The 18,121-nt window shown below is 36.3% G+C and overlaps 1 protein-coding gene across 1 annotated transcript; it reads left to right on the top strand.

Moving 5' to 3' along the window:
• Positions 1–6,248: 6,248 nt before the first annotated feature.
• LOC125844616 (uncharacterized) lies at positions 6,249–17,809 on the top strand. The gene is made up of 11 exons (XM_049523930.1): positions 6,249–6,810; positions 7,831–7,878; positions 7,992–8,147; positions 8,307–8,353; positions 9,843–9,999; positions 10,097–10,158; positions 10,300–10,498; positions 11,571–11,660; positions 15,499–15,629; positions 15,725–15,845; positions 16,625–17,809. Exons 1-11 carry the CDS (start codon positions 6,337–6,339, stop codon positions 17,624–17,626), a joined length of 2,487 nt encoding a protein of 828 aa, XP_049379887.1. The 5' UTR covers positions 6,249–6,336; the 3' UTR covers positions 17,627–17,809.
• Positions 17,810–18,121: the final 312 nt, after the last annotated feature.

Raw genomic sequence — 18,121 nt, 5'->3', positions numbered from 1 at the left:
GTGGCTAAGCCATAGAAATCTTTCATAGTAGGAATACTTCAATCAGAAGCAATCTAATTTCGTAACTCATGAGATACTTTATTTGAAAGCACCCTAGAATCATAGTCACTAGTCACTACAATTTCTTAATGTGTGCATAAGATAGACGTATAATATGGGTTCGTATGAAATACTTTGAAAACATGTAATTTGAATCAAATCATGCATAATAAGATTAAATATAATTGATTGGATCATAAATAATCAAAGCCATGAAGAATCATATAAAACCCTAGAAATTTGGGTTGAAATCATGGAAGGAAATAAAGAAATCTTTGGGGCTCAATGGATGAACGAGAATCCATTGATGAATTTCCCACATACTTAGGCCTTGGAATTAGAGGAAGAGACTTGAAAGTTTGAAGAACCCTAATCCACTTGAGAGAATCCTTGGAGACAATTTAGAGAGATTTTCTTAGAGGGATTTTGAGTGAATAAGGGGAAATAGGTAGGTTTTGAAGAGTAAAAGCAATCACAGGAGTAGGGTCAAAACGACATAGTTTAGGTGTAGAAAAGAAAAGAAATGGCCCAAATAACCCTAACTTAAAAACTGCTAGAGGTGACCTACAGTTCGTACAAGCTTTTATGGACCGTCCTGGTCATCCGTAGATCAAAGTACTAGAGGCTGAAATTCCAATCACTTTTCACGAAAACTTCCTACGGTTTGTAGACCCTTCTATGAGTCGTAGATCCTAACCGTAGAACCCAAAAGTCGATCAAAATTTCACCAAGTTTGGACCCCCTTCCTATGAACACTTCCTACGGGTTGTATATACTTCTACAGACTGTCATGGTGGTCTGTAGGAATTCTTCTAGGACTTGACATTTTCAACTTTTCTCACACCTCTCCGACGACTACCCTCGTACAGATCGCATGACCTTGTACGGTCCGTAGGTGGGCTCGTGCAACATGCACCAATAGCCAAAATTTAGAATTTTCTTTCCAACTCAACTTATCAAGGTTTGAGGTCAAAGGCGAATCCAGGATTTTGAGATGATGGGTGCACTGTTATAATAAGGTTGATCTATGATATAAATTTGATCGGTTTGACATTTAGGTTTTTACTACTGAAAACCGTTAAAATTTTAAAATTATAGGTCTAAAATTAATTCTTATATATATATATATATACATACACACACACCAATTTCCACTTAGAGAGGTGTTATCTAATTTTAGAAAGAAAAATAAAACAAGATAAATATAAAATTCAAATTTCTGACCTCGCGGAGAGAGGTGCATCCAGTCATAATCGCATTATGTGATACTTCCAAGTGTGGGTTCACACATCTATATTTCAATATTTAAAAAAAAATATATAACACTACTATATATGATCTCGGGAGGAGACCATGGGTTCACGTGAACCCAATGACCCCCCCCCCTCTTAGATACGCCTCTGTTTTAGGTGCTACATTTTTAGTAACAATCTCCTTGTCTCAAAACTAAGTACCCCGTATGGCTTAGTCTTAATTGAATCTAGCTAGTGGATCCACATAAGCTTATGATTATGGTCACTATCGTGGCAAGTAGAATACTTTCTTTTTCAATGTGAGAACAATACAATGAACTCCAGTTATAACTTACATGGTTTATGTCGGTTAATGGTATTTCCCACAAAGGCTTATGACTTCCTCAAAGACTTATGACATGATAATGATTTAAAGAAGAATGCATGACCTTATACTATGTTTTATGAAATCATATGATCAAATTTAAGTTATGTTTACTTGGTCATTGCATTATTATGTTTTTTAGATTTATTATGCTATCTTGTTATAATCATGCATCTTTCTCCATATTCAGTACATTCTGAGGACTGACCACATACATCTCTTGTGCGTATATTATTTTATAATATAGATTCAGATGCATATTACTCAGTCTGCGGTTAGTATTGGATCCTATTAGCTGATCAAATTTGGTGAGTCCTCGTAGTTCGGAGACATGGTCACACTTATGCTTTTATGTATTTTAGACTTATTCAGTTTTCAGATTGTTCAAGTGAACTAGGGTTTGTCCTAGTCTTTCTTATGTAGTAGAGGCTTGTTGTTAGACATAGTATTTCCGCATTATGGTCTTTGTACTCTGATTCAGTATTATGTTGAGATTACTATTTGAGACTTCGATTTCCGCTTATCTTTTTATTTCAGTTATGTTGTTATCTTAGTGTCATACTGCGCCATATGGTTTGCTTAGGGTCTCTCGGAATTCTAAGTACCATATCACGTCTAGGTGGTACTATTGGATTGTGACAAATTCAAAGAAAAATGCAATTACAACTTAAAGACACTATGATGGATAAACAAAAATAATCTTGACTTAAATTTTTAATACCTCTTAATTCCCTGTTTGGTTACAAAGTTTGAAATAACTTATTTCAAGATTAATAATTAGTATTGAGATAAGTTATCACTGCCTCTGAGTAGAATAATAATCCTGAAATAACTTATCTTGCAATAAAATAGTTAAATAGCAAAAATAACCCTCAAACATACATCACTTTTCACATCCTTTACACTTATGAAAGATATTCTTATAAACAAAAAACTTATTTTTAGAAATTATGTAATGTATATTAACTTTAATACACGAAACTAATCTCAACATAATTAACTTTAAGGGTGTTTTGGTATTTTCCATGTTTGGTTGGCTTCAATGTCTTGGAAAATGTTTTCCAAATCAACTTGTTTTCCTCAAATTTAAGGAAAATGACTTTACTTAAAAAATTAATGAAAACATTTTCCAAAACTCTATTTCATCTTTCAATATTTTTTTCCTTACCCTACCCCGTACCCCGTACCCTGTACCCGACCCTCCCCATCCAAAAAAAATAATTTTTTAAAATTTCAAATATATTTTTACCCCTACTGCCTGTCACACTCCGAGCCTATACCTTGGGCGAGACTGGCACTTGAGAACCATTACTGGCCCCAAGCGAACCTTTGACCTGTCTTACTTAACTCACCGGAAGACTCTATGCATATTTATAATGATCAAAAGCACTATATTCACTTGAATAATAAAAAACTGAGAATGCTTAAAAGTCAAACATTCAACTTGGCCAAAATGGCAACTCAAGTCTTAACATATGAAATGATAAAGTCAATGAAAAGACTAAAGAACTAACATCTGACTATCTACGAAGCCTCTAAAACAACTGAGATGCATGTCGGGACAAACCCCACGACATCCTAATGAACTAACAAAGTAACTGAAAGCAATAAAAGGGACTCCGAAATGCAATGAGGCTCACCAACTAACTCTGGAGTGCTCACTGGATCAACGATGCGCTGGATGCCGATCCTAGTTACCTGTGTTTGCATCATAATAAGATGCAGACCAACTGGCATCAGTACATTGAATGTACGAGTATGCGAGTTAGAATGCTAAACACAACATAGACTTGAAAAGAATCTGAAGAACTTACCTGGCTCAACTCAACTCAACATAACTGAACTCATTTCAATATAAAGCAGGTTAAAACAAGTGTAATATAAAAAAAAGTTGTTTAAAACATGATGTCAACTCTGTTTGTATGCAAAGATACATATAACTCTGAAATGTATGTAAAAATACAATAAACTGTGTGTATAAGAATACAATTACTTTTGTGGGAGTTTCTCTAACCGACAACCATCACATAAGAGCTATTGCGATGATACATCGTTTTGCCTCACGCTGCTAGGGCCGTCTTATATCTTGTCGAGGGCATAGAACCTGAACTACTAAGTGGATCCACTAGTCTATGCTAAAAAACACTAAAGGAATCATCTAAAAAGTATAACCCTTTTCTACCCATGAAGGATACATGGTTTATGAGGGCTGTGAGTTGTTTGAACACTCTCCCATATCGGTGCTCAATACTACTTCCAAAAAATATAATATTAGCTCTTATGTTTAAAAACATACTTCTTTTTGTGATTTGAGATTAGTGCTCAAAAACTTAGCTCAAAAGCTATCTTAGAAATCAAAGTTTCCTCTCTTGCTTCATTTAGAAAGCGATTACTCTTTTCTGAAAACTAGCCCGAAGGCCTTTTGGAAATCGAGGTTTCCATTCTTGTTTAAATGTGAAAAATCTTTTAAACCCTTTGGGAATACATAATCCCCATATACCTTTGAAGAAATGAACTTCAAACTTTACTCTTTACTCTTTACTCAACTTGAACTTTAAGTCTTAAAACAAAGTTAAAACATTTGGAAAAGACTTTTAGAAAACTATAAAAACTTCTCTTGACTTTGATCATAACTTTCCTTGAATTGGATTATGGATTCAAGGTTCATGATCTCATGTTTATGGATGATTTCATGATGTTTAGATGTACCTTAGAGTGTTGGAAACAACTAGAAAAAATAGTACATTGCTAAGGAACAAGTACCAAAAGGTGGGGAAGAAATGGAAAAGACTGGCGTCCCTGGGGTTTCTCAGAGGCGCGGGGCGCCAGAGGGCAAAGATCAGAGACTGCCCTGGGGAGCGTTGGCTGGCGCGTCGCCCTAAGGGGTAAACTTCAGAGACCCTTTTGGGGCGCGTGGCTGGCGTGATGCCCCACCCTTTTCCCCAGACGTTTGACGACTTTTNGAAAAGACTGGCGTCCCTGGGGTTTCTCAGAGGCGCGGGGCGCCAGAGGGCAAAGATCAGAGACTGCCCTGGGGAGCGTTGGCTGGCGCGTCGCCCCAAGGGGTAAACTTCAGAGACCCTTTTGGGGCGCGTGGCTGGCGCGATGCCCCACCCTTTTCCCCAGACGTTTGACGACTTTTCTTGCTTGTTTTTCATCTCTAAACCCTCTAAACTTCAATGGTTCTTTCCCCAAACACTTAGAATCATATATACCCTCAATATGCATCAGTTCTACTCGAAAACACAACTAAAAACATGAATCAATCTCAAGAAAACTCCAACAACACAATCCGCAAGAATTCAAATGAATATCATCAAGAACTCAAGGATTTACTTTCCATTCTAATAAACTTCGCTGAAATTGAATCATGATTGGTGCGTGGGTGAACTAACCCAACGCTATGTGATCTCACATACCTTGTAGGGATCACCCCTAATGAAATCCACAAACTAAACTCGACGATCTTGACGAATCTTGCTTCTCTTCTCCTTTCTCCTCTTCTTTTCTCTTTTCTCCAAGCCCTAACATATTTTGGTAAAAGCGTAAACTGATTTAATTCTGATTAGACCCTAACTTAATTACCAAAATCGAAATAAAATAATTGGGCAAGGAAAAGACCAAACTACTCTTTCAAAATCCGGATTGGATTTTATTTATTCTAACAACCCAACTTCCAAAGGGCATAACTCACTCATACAAACTCGAAATCGTGCAAACTCAGTGGAGTTGGAAAGATCATTCCAAGAGCTTTCCTACCATATCTGGAAGTACCTCTAACTCATCTTGAGCTAGAAGATATGTCCGTTTGAAGTTGGCCAAAACTCAACTTATTCTAACTTAACAAAATTTCCAAATTTTCTTTCTTTCCAAAAAATGACTCTTTTCAATTATTAGCTTCTTCCTAGTTATTTCAATTTGTGAGATGTTACACCACCAAACCAACCCCCCTCCCGGAAACAAAAAAATTAAAACTTTAATTTTCTTTAAAAAAAATATTTCAAATTTTAAGATTTTTTAACCTCACTCACTGCTACCACCCCTACCCCTCCCCCCACACATACAAAAAAAATTTGAAAAAATATTTCAACTTTTTAAAATTTCATTTTTTACTCCACCCCATACCTTGACCCGCTCCCCCAACCCCGTCAATTTTATTTTTAAAAAATTATTTTTGAAAAATATTTTCTGGGTCAGGTTATGGATCGAATGTCTAGGTCAGAGGTTCTAGGTCAGATCTTAGGGTCGTATTTTGGAACGATCATCGGGGTCTTGTCCTAGTTCAGGTGTTTGGTCCTAGATCAATTATCAGAGTTGATTTTTGGATCAGAAATTATTTTCCTAAAGAGTGCCAAAAATAAATGATATTTTATAGAAAGTATTTTTCATTCACCAATCAAATATTAATTTTTTTTTCCAGAAAATATTTTTTACTTACCAACCAAACATGAAAAAATAAGTTAGAAATTCACTTATTTTGCAAGAAAACATTTTCCTTCCTACCAAACACAACCTAATTACAAGAAAGAAAGTACCCTAATACTCATACATACCCAATTACATGTTTTAGGCTTTTGGGTTGTTCACGCGAGCAACACGTGAGAGAAGCATACAAAATCATATATAAAGTCGGCCAGGGGCCAAAACCCTAGCAAACTTGTTAAACCCTCTTTTGTTGAAATGGGGAAGGTGAAAGGAAAACATCGTTTGGACAAGTACTATCATCTTGCCAAAGAACAAGGTTATCGTTCTAGGGCAGCATGGAAGCTTATCCAACTCGATTCCAAGTTCAGTTTTCTACGTTCATCACAATCAGTACTTGATCTTTGTGCAGCACCTGGTGGTTGGATGCAAGTGGCTGTTAAGCATGTACCCGTTGGTAGTCTTGTTATCGGTGTTGATTTGGATCCAATTAGGCCAATTCGTGGTGCTATTTCTGTTCAACAGGATATCACTACACCTAAATGTCGTTCAACTATTAAGAAACTTATGGCTGAGAATGGATGTAGAGCTTTTGATTTGGTTCTTCATGATGGTTCACCTAATGTTGGTGGTGCTTGGGCTAAAGAAGCTACTAGTCAGAATTCATTGGTTATTGATTCGGTTAAGCTTGCTACTGAATTGTTGGCTCCAAAAGGGACCTTTATTACAAAGGTACTCGCTAAAAATTCTATCTTTTTCGATTATGTTATGCTTGTTGGACAAAGTGGAAAAGACCCTTTTACGTCTTACTATGAGCTTGGTGTTTTTGTCATATCAGATTCTGGATCTGAGATGATGAGTTCCTTAATTAGTTAACGTAATTGGTTACTGGCCTTGTTATGTTTTCGTTGTTATTTATGCCTGTATGAATCATGTGGAGTAATGCCAGAAACCTCTAGTAGTCTATGACTTCTAATTTTGAATTTAGATTAACGTTATTCTGTGTTGTTGGGATTCTAACTATGTTTAACACAGCCATTTGCCTACAACAGTCAAAAAATTTTGAAATTTCATTTCGACGGAGTTGCTGATTAAATTTTTCTATTTACTTCATATAGCTTACCTTGCCCGACAGCTGTGCACTTTTATTCTAGTTTCTAGTGTTTGAATTTTTCTGGTTCCCAAAGTGCATCCTTTAAAGTTGATCCTCATGAAGGAATGAGCACTACATATCTTACATCGCTGCCAACTATCCAGACACTACATTGTCATTTTCCTGTTCAATAACTATGTTCTTTTAGTAATCTTTTTCTTGATATCTCATTCTTTTCATTGTTTCATCAGTGTATTTTTTTGAATGGTTGAGTGCATCTCAGAAGCCAATGGTGTAATTGGCTGAATTCTTAGGGTTTTATCTTTGCTTTAACTATATTCCATGACCTACCGATTATTTATTGTGCCATACTTCCTGCCTCATATGTTAGCAAAACTCTTGGTATGCACATGTAGTTGTCCAAAATGAAGCCCTTGGCCTCTTTTGACAATGTTGAATCTGGTTCTAGTATCAGATCTATTGGTATTTACACTTAAAAGCAACCTCAAGTAACATTTTTTAGGTTCATTCCTTTTTCTGCTGGGAGGCGATGATCAATATTTGTATTTGTGTATCCGAGCGTATTGTGATGAAAATACTTTTTCTCATGCTCATACAAACAGAGTTGTCTGGTAGACTGATATGGTCTCCTCTTTTAGATTTTCAGATCTCAAGATTATAATGCAGTTCTTTACTGTCTAAGACAGGTAAATTTCCACATCTATATCAATCTCAATTTTTTTTTTCCACATCTATACCCAGTTTTATTTTCAAGTATAAAAGGATCAAATGATCCCTCACTTTTGAGTTTCATCTACAGCTTTTTGAAAAAGTTGAGGTGGACAAACCTCTGGCTAGTCGTTCAGCATCTGCTGAAATTTATATTATAGGTTTTAAATATAAAGCTCCTTCAAAGATCGATCCACGACTTCTTGATGTAAAGCACCTCTTTCAAGGAGGAAAAGAACCCCCCAAGGTACTGAAAGAGTTTTTGAATTATGGTCCTCTCTCACACTCTCTCCTTAAACCCCTCCCCCTTTTATCTCTTTTGCATGCTAGGTCCGTGCACTTTCCTTTTCCTTAACATATAGACGCTCCTATAATCTCATTGAGCTTCTTGTGTGTACTTAATCAGGTGATTGATGTACTCGGGGCGACGAAGCAGAAGAGACACCGTGATGGGTATATCCTATTTTGCTGTGTATTTATGCATTTGACTAATTGTTTCAAGTCCATGAGAAGGAACATGACATTCCATTGACTATAATCAAATCATAGAAACATGTTATTTGTGCATAGATTTTTGGGACACCGAACTTTGTAAACTGAACCAGTCTGCTTTTAACACTTCCCAGAATATGCCCTTGTAGTGGAACTGAGGCAGGGAAGCAGATGATGTGTTTGTCCTTTTTGACAAGTAAACAATTCACTTGATGTAGTATCTATGGGGATGCTTGACCTGCTTCTCATACGAGCTTGAATTACGAGAAGAAGCTGAATCTGTCTTTGTTGGCTAAATAATGATAATAGGTGGCCATTCATTTGAAGAGATGCAGTGACATTATATAAGGAGAAAGACAGTTTGCTAAAAATGAGTTGTTTTTTCCCTTTTCTTTTGGTTTCATCACATGGGTTGAGTTGTTGTGAGATTTTTTTTGAGGAAGTTTTAGCAAAGTGAAAAACAAACATCTGACAATGGGCCGTGATGCTAGGTTGAGAGGTTACTAAGTAGTTTGAGCACTGAAAAGAGTGTAACATTGTCAAATGATGAATGGGAGAAGAGAGAGTGTGTGGTGACAGAGAGAGAAAGGTGCGAGTGTGTGGGGCTCTGGCCTTTGGCCATTGAGGGCTTTTACTTTCTGCGTCCCCAGCATTGCAGCAGTTTGTTCTTTATTCTTCCTAAAACTTGGCCTGCTTCACTGCCTTCATGGTCTCCCACGACGGTGGATTATGACTGATTTTGTTCCATCAAAATAAAGTGAATGTTTGTTTATTAGTCTGATGCTGAAGATTTCACTCTCCAAATCTCTTTCTTTGCATGTATTAATGAGAATCATGGACTGAGTTGGTAGTGAAGGCTTCTCAGGTTGCTTTGTCTGCTTCACTAATAAATTCCTGCCTCAACTTCTACTAGTCCGTTTTAGAGTCTTTAATTGTTGGGGAAACATGTGAAACCTCTTAGCTCTTGTTTGGCCATAGAGTTTGAAGATGAAACTTGAAAATTTGAGCTTCTGAAATTGTAATTTTTGGAATTTGAAGTTTTGTGAGTGGAAGTCCCAAAAACCCAAAAAATTGAAGTTCACAGATTTGAAGCTTCAAAATCCAATCAAATTTCATGGCCAAACAGCTATTTGAAGATAATTTTTCAAAATCTAGTCCTAAAATCTATGGTCAGATGCTAGCTTAGTATACTGGGTTCATCCTTTTATTATCCATCATTAATAGATGATGTCATTCCAGTAGCTATTACCTTGACATTTGAATTTCTAACTAATTGCCAGCTTTCAAATGATTGATGTTAACTTTGATTCAGTCTAATGGGTTTGTCATTATTAGAGCTAATCTGGGCGAAGATTTGAGTTAATTGATTTCTTTCTTTCTATTTTCAGATGCATGAATTATCCCATCACACTTACATCTATATGACATTTGTATAAAATGAACCTTGCAGGTACGAAGATGGAGCCACAGTCCTAAGGAAGGTGTGCTCAGTTGCAGATTTTGTATGGTCTGATAACCCTGTTCAGGTCCTTGGTACATTTTCTTCAATGAGTTTTGATGATCCTGCCTGTTTGGCCATTAGATACCACACTCTCACAACAGAGGAGGTATATTACATGTGGTCTATTATAGGCTATAGCCTGTTGTTGCTAGATGCTGTAGTTGCTTGCTATCGTTAGCCTTACGCTTCAATTTTTGTGTCAGGTTAAATCTCTATGTGATGATTTACGTGTTCTTGCAAAGCAAGACTTCAAGTATCTGTTAAAGTACGAAACAGAAACCTTTTTAGCACCTTTCCGTTTTGGGATGCTCAAAGTTCTTGATTGAATTTAGTTACATTATTCTCTATTCTCATTCTTTTATGTTCCTCTTATGATTTTTTTAATGCAAACCTTTTTTTTTTCTAGGTGGCGTATGCAGATAAGAAAAGCTTTATCTCCTGAAAAAATAAAGACCCCAACAGTTGTTGAAAGTGAGAGCAAAGAAGGTGAAGATGAAGGTGAAGATGAAGAAGAAAGAGTTCTCAATGAAATAGAGGAGAAAACCAATATTTTGGAGAAAAAGCAGAAAAAAGAGAAGAAACTTCAAGCAAAAAGACGAGCCAAGGTTTATGCATATGCTCCACCAAGTCTCTTTCAATTTCTGTTTTAGTTTGCTGTTGTTATTTACACATAGTTAAGAATGTGTTCCATACAACATCATGTGGGGAGTGATATTTTCTGTTGAGCTCAAAAGAATTAATGAACAAACAAGTATCCCAAATTGTGAATTTTGTGCTTTTCCCTTGAGAAAACAAGTGCGCTTTCATGCATTTCAAGTTTTCAACGTTTGGAAATAACTTATGGTGGCTCCTCACCGTCTTCTGAATACCCCCAAACATTTTTTCTTCAGGGTATCTTAGCTATAAACCGAATTAGTCGAACTAGAGCCTGGATAAAGTTGCAGTTCAGGCCAGGCTGATTATTTATTTGATTGCCTGTAGGTCAATGTCTGAAACTCACACCAGGGCATTCTGGGAAAAATTAAACTTGCTACTAAGTATTATTTGGTAGAAGTCTTGACATTAGGGTTTCTTGATTTTTTTTATAACTGAGAAATCCTCGAGTCCAGCGGTTCTTGGTTTGAAACACGGTGGATGATGGTCTGTCCCAGTACACATCTCCACTTAAATACCAGGCTTTTTTGTTGGTCAGATTCAACCTGTGACGAGGTGGTCTATAGTACCTGCTTGTTTCTGGCTGGCTATTTTGAAAGAAAGAGACCTCAGGTGTCATGAGAATATTACTAACACTATTCAGAAGGTTAAAGAAAATTGCATTAACATGTTGTATTTTTGGTGTAAAGAAGATGGTATAGAAGAAGTAGAACAGTTGGTAGATTTCCTAGGATCTATGTAATTATGGAAATAACTTGTTTTCTTTTTGGAAGTACCCAGCACACCATGCTGAAGAATACAACTCTACCTTTATAAAAAAAAAAGAGAGAAAAGATTCCAATCTCTGACGAGTGCCTAATTCACACATCACTTGTTGTGCTCTTAACACTAGCCCAAAATCTGGTAGTGGTTTCTTGAATTGATATGTACCCTCCAACAACTTCTGTTACTTTCCTAAAATCATGAAGTAGTCACATGGGATCTATTTCACTGATTGTTTCCCCTTTATTTTTCTGATTGCAGGAGAAAGCACGCAAGGCACTTGGGATACAAGTAGATGCGACAGAGGATGGCTATGGTGATCAGGATTTGTTCTCTCTATCTTCCATCAAGGTATTTTCACACTTAGATTCCTTGTTATATCATTTGCTCTAGTGGACTGGATGCTACTTTTACAGAGAAATTGTTTTTCCTTAAAGTTAATCTGGTTGAAAGCTCTGTTCTTCATCGTCCAGATGAGGTCTTGTGTATTTGAGAAAATCTACATCTAGATACCAACTAGATATTGTAGCTAAAAACTGAAATAGTTGCTATGTGATAGTATCTACTTGTCTATTTTTTTGTTAGGTTTGTTTTATTTATATATTTGCTTTAAGTTCGTGTTATGAAATTTGTGGTAGTTGAGTTGGATGATGCTTTAGAGGAGCATTTTGTGATGGGAAGAATTCGTTATACTGAGTCTTGACAGCCAAACAACATTCTGAAAGCATATGGGAATTAATCAACATGGGTTGTTCTCTGAAGGGGTCACTTTAACTTACATAACAAGCTGGTGAAGAGGGTCAACAGGTGATTTTGATTTAAAAAGGGTCTTCTGAATTCACTTGCTTTTAGTTGGAAATGGTAATTTGAGATTCTGAGAGAAGAAGTAATGTAACATAAAATTGAATGATGGTTTCCCAATTTTAGATTTTCTCCGAAATGACAGGAATGTGTAGGGGAGCTTTTTAGTTAGGAAGGTATGCAGATTTTCTGGAATTTAACTTTCAACATATCCATACAGGATCTAAAATTTGAGATGTAAACATTACTTCAAAGGTTATATAGCCACACAATCTAGGGGGATGACAAATTAGTTTAGGGAAGATCATCCTCAAAATGATCTTTGATGAAGTTATATCATAACCAGCCATTCATTGAGGTGATTTGATGGCACCCTTTTGGAATCATTGTGGATGCTATAGAACGGTTGAAGGTTAGTTCTTTTTTGGGTGCATCTAGTGGGATGCTATTCTGAAAGAAGATAATTTGAGGAGATATGTATCATAATATTTATTGTTGCTTATGTAGAAGACACAAGGAGGAGTAGACCCACATTTTCCCAGTTTCTGCTAGTTTCATCAATAAATCTTACATTCTAAAGAAGTGATGAAAGTTGGTAGACATACATATTGGAGGCTAGGCAAAAGAGGTTATGGAAGATGCCTCCATTTGGTATTTTTGGTTAATATGGAGGGAAGAAATTTTGAAGGAATTGAGTGCCAATTCAGGGGCGTATCCAGGATTTCGGCTAGATGGGTGCACGATTATGAAAAAATGTATCCTAAATATAAATTTGATCGATTTGACTTTTAGGTTCTTAATATGAACTATTAAATTTTAAAAATTATAGGTCCAAAATATATACATTTGATAGTGCTAAATTTTAATATTTATAGTGCTAAATTTTTCTACTAGTTTTAAATTTTAATATACATTTGATTTAATTATATACAATATTTATAGTGCTAAATTTTTTAGGAATTTTCAATGTAACACACTTGAAAATTTTGAAGGATTAAAGGAAAAAAACAAAAACAAAATTAGTTGAAACGTCAAAAGGGTAACCGATAACCACTTGGAGAGTTGTTACTCAAAAAGACAAGATGGATATATGATTAAAGTTTCTATCCTCACTTAGAGAGGTGCACCCAATCATCATCGTATTATTATATGATACTCTGAACATGGTATTTAAATATTTTTTTAAAAATATAACACTACTATATATAATCTAGAGAGGGAAGCATGGGTTCACGTGAACCCACGACACCCCCTCTAGATACGCCTCTGAGTGCTATGCAAGTTGAGAGTTCGTAATTTTTTTCTTGTATTTATTGCATAATGTCCATCTTATGCTATAATTTTAGGCGACTCAATAAATGCATGCACATTTGTAACTATAACTCTGCCTTAGTGTGGCACAATGGGCACTTTTGACTTGTCCCCGAAAAGAGAAGAAGATAAATAATGAGAAGTAAAATGCATTCTTTGCTGGAACTAGTAAAGGGAATACATACAATATTTTTTTTGATCTTTTTATATTCTATCTAAGAATTGCAAAGGGCAAAAACCAGGAAGGGTGATTTTGACTGTTTTCTTCTCATAGTTGTCAAGTTGCTTCAGAACTTGGCTCTAACTACAGGTTCTTCTGAGTTGTATCTCCATAACAACTTCGTCAAACATGCACTTGCTATAAGTTGCTAGATTTCTGATGGACAACCCTCCCTGATTTTTGGTTTAGTTACTTTACTATATCAGATAATATTGGTGACTTTGACTAATTACAGTTGTCAAGTTGCTTTAGAATCTTTCTGCGGGTAGAAGTAAAATTGATATCTAGAACCATAACATTTTTTATAGGGTACGGCATTTCACGGATGTGAATGTTATGATTAAATTTATATGTTATAATATACCCTAAAGAATTATCCATGATGTAATTAGTTTAATTCAGTAAATAGAAAGGTGCAGTGGATGGTGTTGGGAGGTATGTGGTTTGTAGGAACAGCAGCAGGGGAGATGTGCTTTTGAGCTTTTGTGACGTGGTTGAGAATTTCAAGGATAGAGTGAACAGGGAAAGTTAAATCCACCCTCTCCCAATTTATACTCCACACTCGTTTAAAAAAAATTATTGAACCAAAAATATAAGGAGTGTTCAGGAATGCACACCATTTCAATTTCCACATTTGTACAACAAGCAATATGGATGTCTGTAACTTGTGGACATTCAGAAGCCTATGGCATCCACCAAGTAAAAAGGTGGTGTATCTGGCTGACCATCCTACAGTTGGGAAAATCTCAGAGCATTCTGAGGGAGTGTGAGGGTGTATTGTGCGGAGACGAGATAAGCAGAAATGAAAATAGGGGTGAAGTTGATACTTCCAGGACTACTGTTGGACAGTAATTTCTTGGAGTGACTTTGGACCATCCTTAACATGGCAGTGCTGAACAGCAAACAGAGAAGAGAGAGGAATGACACTTGAAGAGTATTGCTTTGGACCATGGCAGAAAAGGACTGTAAGACGCAGCAAATAGGACAAAGTGTGAACTCACTATGAGATGGGGTTATCATATTATATAGTAAGAAATAAGAAACACATATCTTTTCTATAAGGTGGAAGCGTCAACCTTGAATAAAATGCAAGGTAAGAGTGATATCTTTATTGGCTTCTCAAAATGGGACCACTTTAAGTGTTTCACTTATCAAGACTTAAAGGTTATCTTTCCCTTTTCCCCATCTTTTTTGATCTATCTTTTAAACCCTATTGAGAATAATCCTTAAAATAGTAGTAATGCTTTCTAACTTTTTTTCTGAGACCAAACCAGTGTTATCAAAGGCGAAAAGCGCAAAAAAGGTCTAAGGTCCATGGGGACTTTAAGGGCAAATAAAGCGTGGGCTTTAATGAAAAAAGGTGCAAAGGAAGAAAAGAATACAAATATATATGTTTAGTTCAAGACTAATAATTATAAACACGAATGACGAATATATGAACAAAGAAATAATATTACCTTTATCCAAAAAAATATATGAACAAAGAAATTGAAATTTTTTTATGGTTAAGTGAAATATCAATTATTTAGTTTCACTTCTTCATAAAAGGCTCATTGGCAAGGAAAAGCTTGCCTTAGAACCTTGATGACGACACTGAAGCGCACATAAAGCGAGGCGAAGCGCTCAACACGTTTTGAGCCTCGCTTTAGGGCTTAAGCGCGCCTTGATTACACTGGACCAAACACATGCTATTTTTTCTAATCCTTTCCATTGTTAGATACGTGATATGCAGATTTGTTTCACTACTAATCTTGATAATTTTTCTTCACCCAATTTAATTCATTTTTACTGCTATGTGAAGAGTGCTACAACATTTGTTAATTATATTCTTCACATGCATTTGAAAAAACATTTCAGGGTAAGAAAGATCTCGTAGCTGTTGATAACAGTGAATACGACAAAGAAACTACTGAGGTAAGTGATGAAAGTGACGAGGAAGCCCAGGAGCATTCATCCAGTGATCTGGACTCTGAAGACGAACGCAGAAGGTATTATGGCCAGCTTTTTGCGGATCTGCTTCTAAAATTGATTGTTGCCTGTAAACTTCTAAAGCTACAAGGTCTCTTTTTCCCTTCATTTTCAGACATGATGACAATATAGAGGCATTATTTGATGAGGCTTATGAACGGTATTTGGGTAGAGTGGAAGGTAAATCAAAACAGAGAAAGCGATCCAAACAAGCACACTTGAAGGATGATCTGCAGGTAAGTGAGGTTTAAGTTGCACTATAAAATTCTTATTTGTACATCCTCCACTTATGTTTTTCCTGTTTCCTTTTGCTATGGGACTGAGTTTCTTGTTTTCTTCAACAAGTACTTTGTATATAAATTCAATAGGGGTCATTCTTTTAGTACTTGTTTGATGATGCTCTGCTGGATTTAGTGGGAGCTAACTTTTTTTTTTTTTTGATGACAAGAGAAACCCGCAGCCGCTACCCTTTGGGTGCGCACAGGGTAAAACCCCCTAGTGGGAGCTAACTTGTTTGAGCTTTGTTCTAGTTTGGCAAAGATTTAATTCCTGTTCTTCTGGATCAAAATTGATCTGTAAGAGACTTCAAATCTGGATCGTGTTTACCCCAAGGAGTACTAGGCACAGCTTCATCTCCTTCCTATATACTTGATTTGTTATTATTTACATTTATTTCCTGTATTACAACAACTTATGAGTTGTAATACAGTGGCGTGTAGATTTCAAATATATTAACTGAATTGTAGATTTGGTGAGATTCAGTTTTTACCAAAGTAAAAGTCAAATTCAAATTGATTTTAACTAAATCCTGTCTGTCCTTTAACTAGGATTACATAGAAGGGTTGAATAAAATTTTGATCATTATCTTAAACTTTCCAAGTGCCTTTCATAAATCATCTAAAAAATGTGTACTAAGTGTTTTTTTTTTCCACATGGCTTCTTCAAGTTACTCAGAAGTTTATTTTTCTTTTGTCTTTCTTTGCATTAATGGTAGTGCTGCTCTTTTCTTTTCCAGGATGGCAATGATGATAGCACGATGATTGATTCTGCTCAAGACTCTGAGAGTGACATGGAAGATAATGAAGTCAACCCTCTTGTTGTGCCCCTTGAGGATGCACCACCTCAGGAGGAGATTGTGAAGAAGTGGTTTACTCAAGATGTTTTTGCTGAAGCAAAAGAGCAAGATGTCTTGGACAGGTATGACAGTGAAGATGAAATGCAAATAGATGGAGGGGCTAAGATCCAAAAATCTAAGGAATTGACAAATGATAAACAGCAGGGAGAGACTAAGGATCTGACGAGGAAAAAAACAAATTTACAGGTCTCAGCTTCTAGGACAGATGATGATTTTGAGATTGTTCCTGCTCCTGCTACTGATTCTAGTGACTCATCATCTGATGAATCTGATGACGACATTGACACCAAGGCTGAAATATTGGCTACAGCAAAAATGATGCTGAAGAAAAGGCCTAGGGATGAAATGATTGATGATGCTTACAACAGATATATGTTTCACGATGAGGGGTTGCCGAAGTGGTTCATTGATGAGGAAAAGAGAAATTTCCAGCCAGTGAAACCCGTGACAAAAGAGGAGATTGCTGCAATGAGAGCTCAATTTAAAGCAATTGATGCTCGGCCTGCAAAGAAGGTTGCAGAAGCCAAAGCTCGTAAGAAACGGGCCGCGCATAGAAAGCTAGAGAAGTTTAGGAAGAAAGCTAACACGATATCAGACCAAACTGAAATCTCTGAAGGTTCAAAGAGAAAAATGATTGAACAGCTATACAGGAAGGCGTCGTCAACAAAAAAACCAGAAAGGGAATATGTAGTGGCAAAGAAAGGAGTTCAAGTTAAGGTTGGCAAGGGAAAGGTCCTTGTTGATCCAAGAATGAAAAAAGATGCAAGAAAGCATGGAATGAAAAAGAAGAAGCAGCAGGACAAGGGGAAGAAGGGCAACCAAAAAGGAAAAGGCTCAGGAAAGGCTTCAGCAGCTGGCAACAAGGGAGGCCGGGGAAAATGAAATGAATTTTAGGATCTTTGAGGAGCTTAAGCTCATGATTTTGTTTACATTTTGAAATGAATTAGTCCATGATTTTCTGGTTTCTTATTGGTTTTTCTTGTAATATCGTTTTCTATTTATATATACTTTTGATGGATAGTACTTCATTGATTTCTTTTCTTTTTATTGTCCACCGTCCTCTCACCATATTTGTGGTGATCTTTCAACATTTCTACATTTTGAGCTTGTAGCCTAGGTATTTACTGGTCTTGATGATTAATGTGTGTGGCTAATACTTGAGCTAGAAGTGTATTGAAACGTAAGTATATGCATACGTATGCTGAAAAAGCTTATAATTTGGATGAAATAAGAACATCTCTTTTCCATTTCATTTACCCATTTAATAATTTTGTTTCGTGTCTTCTTGGGAAGAACATGATCTTGGTATACCACCTAAATAACTATAGCCAGAGAGTCAAATAGGTCAGGAAGAAAGAGTCTTGCGGTTGGGGGAAG

The sequence above is a fragment of the Solanum stenotomum genome, chromosome 11 (assembly GCF_019186545.1).
Source record: "Solanum stenotomum isolate F172 chromosome 11, ASM1918654v1, whole genome shotgun sequence".
Lineage (NCBI taxonomy): Eukaryota > Viridiplantae > Streptophyta > Magnoliopsida > Solanales > Solanaceae > Solanum > Solanum stenotomum.
This window is presented reverse-complemented; position numbering and strand designations above follow the sequence as displayed.

Coding starts and splice junctions, on each gene's coding strand:
- LOC125844616 (XM_049523930.1), top strand. CDS start 6,337: ATGGGGAAGGTGAAAGGAAAACATCGTTTGGACAAGTACTATCATCTT. Junction 10,000..10,096: donor ACACTCTCACAACAGAGGAG/GTATATTACATG, acceptor TTTTTGTGTCAG/GTTAAATCTCTATGTGATGA. Junction 15,630..15,724: donor TCTGAAGACGAACGCAGAAG/GTATTATGGCCA, acceptor CTTCATTTTCAG/ACATGATGACAATATAGAGG.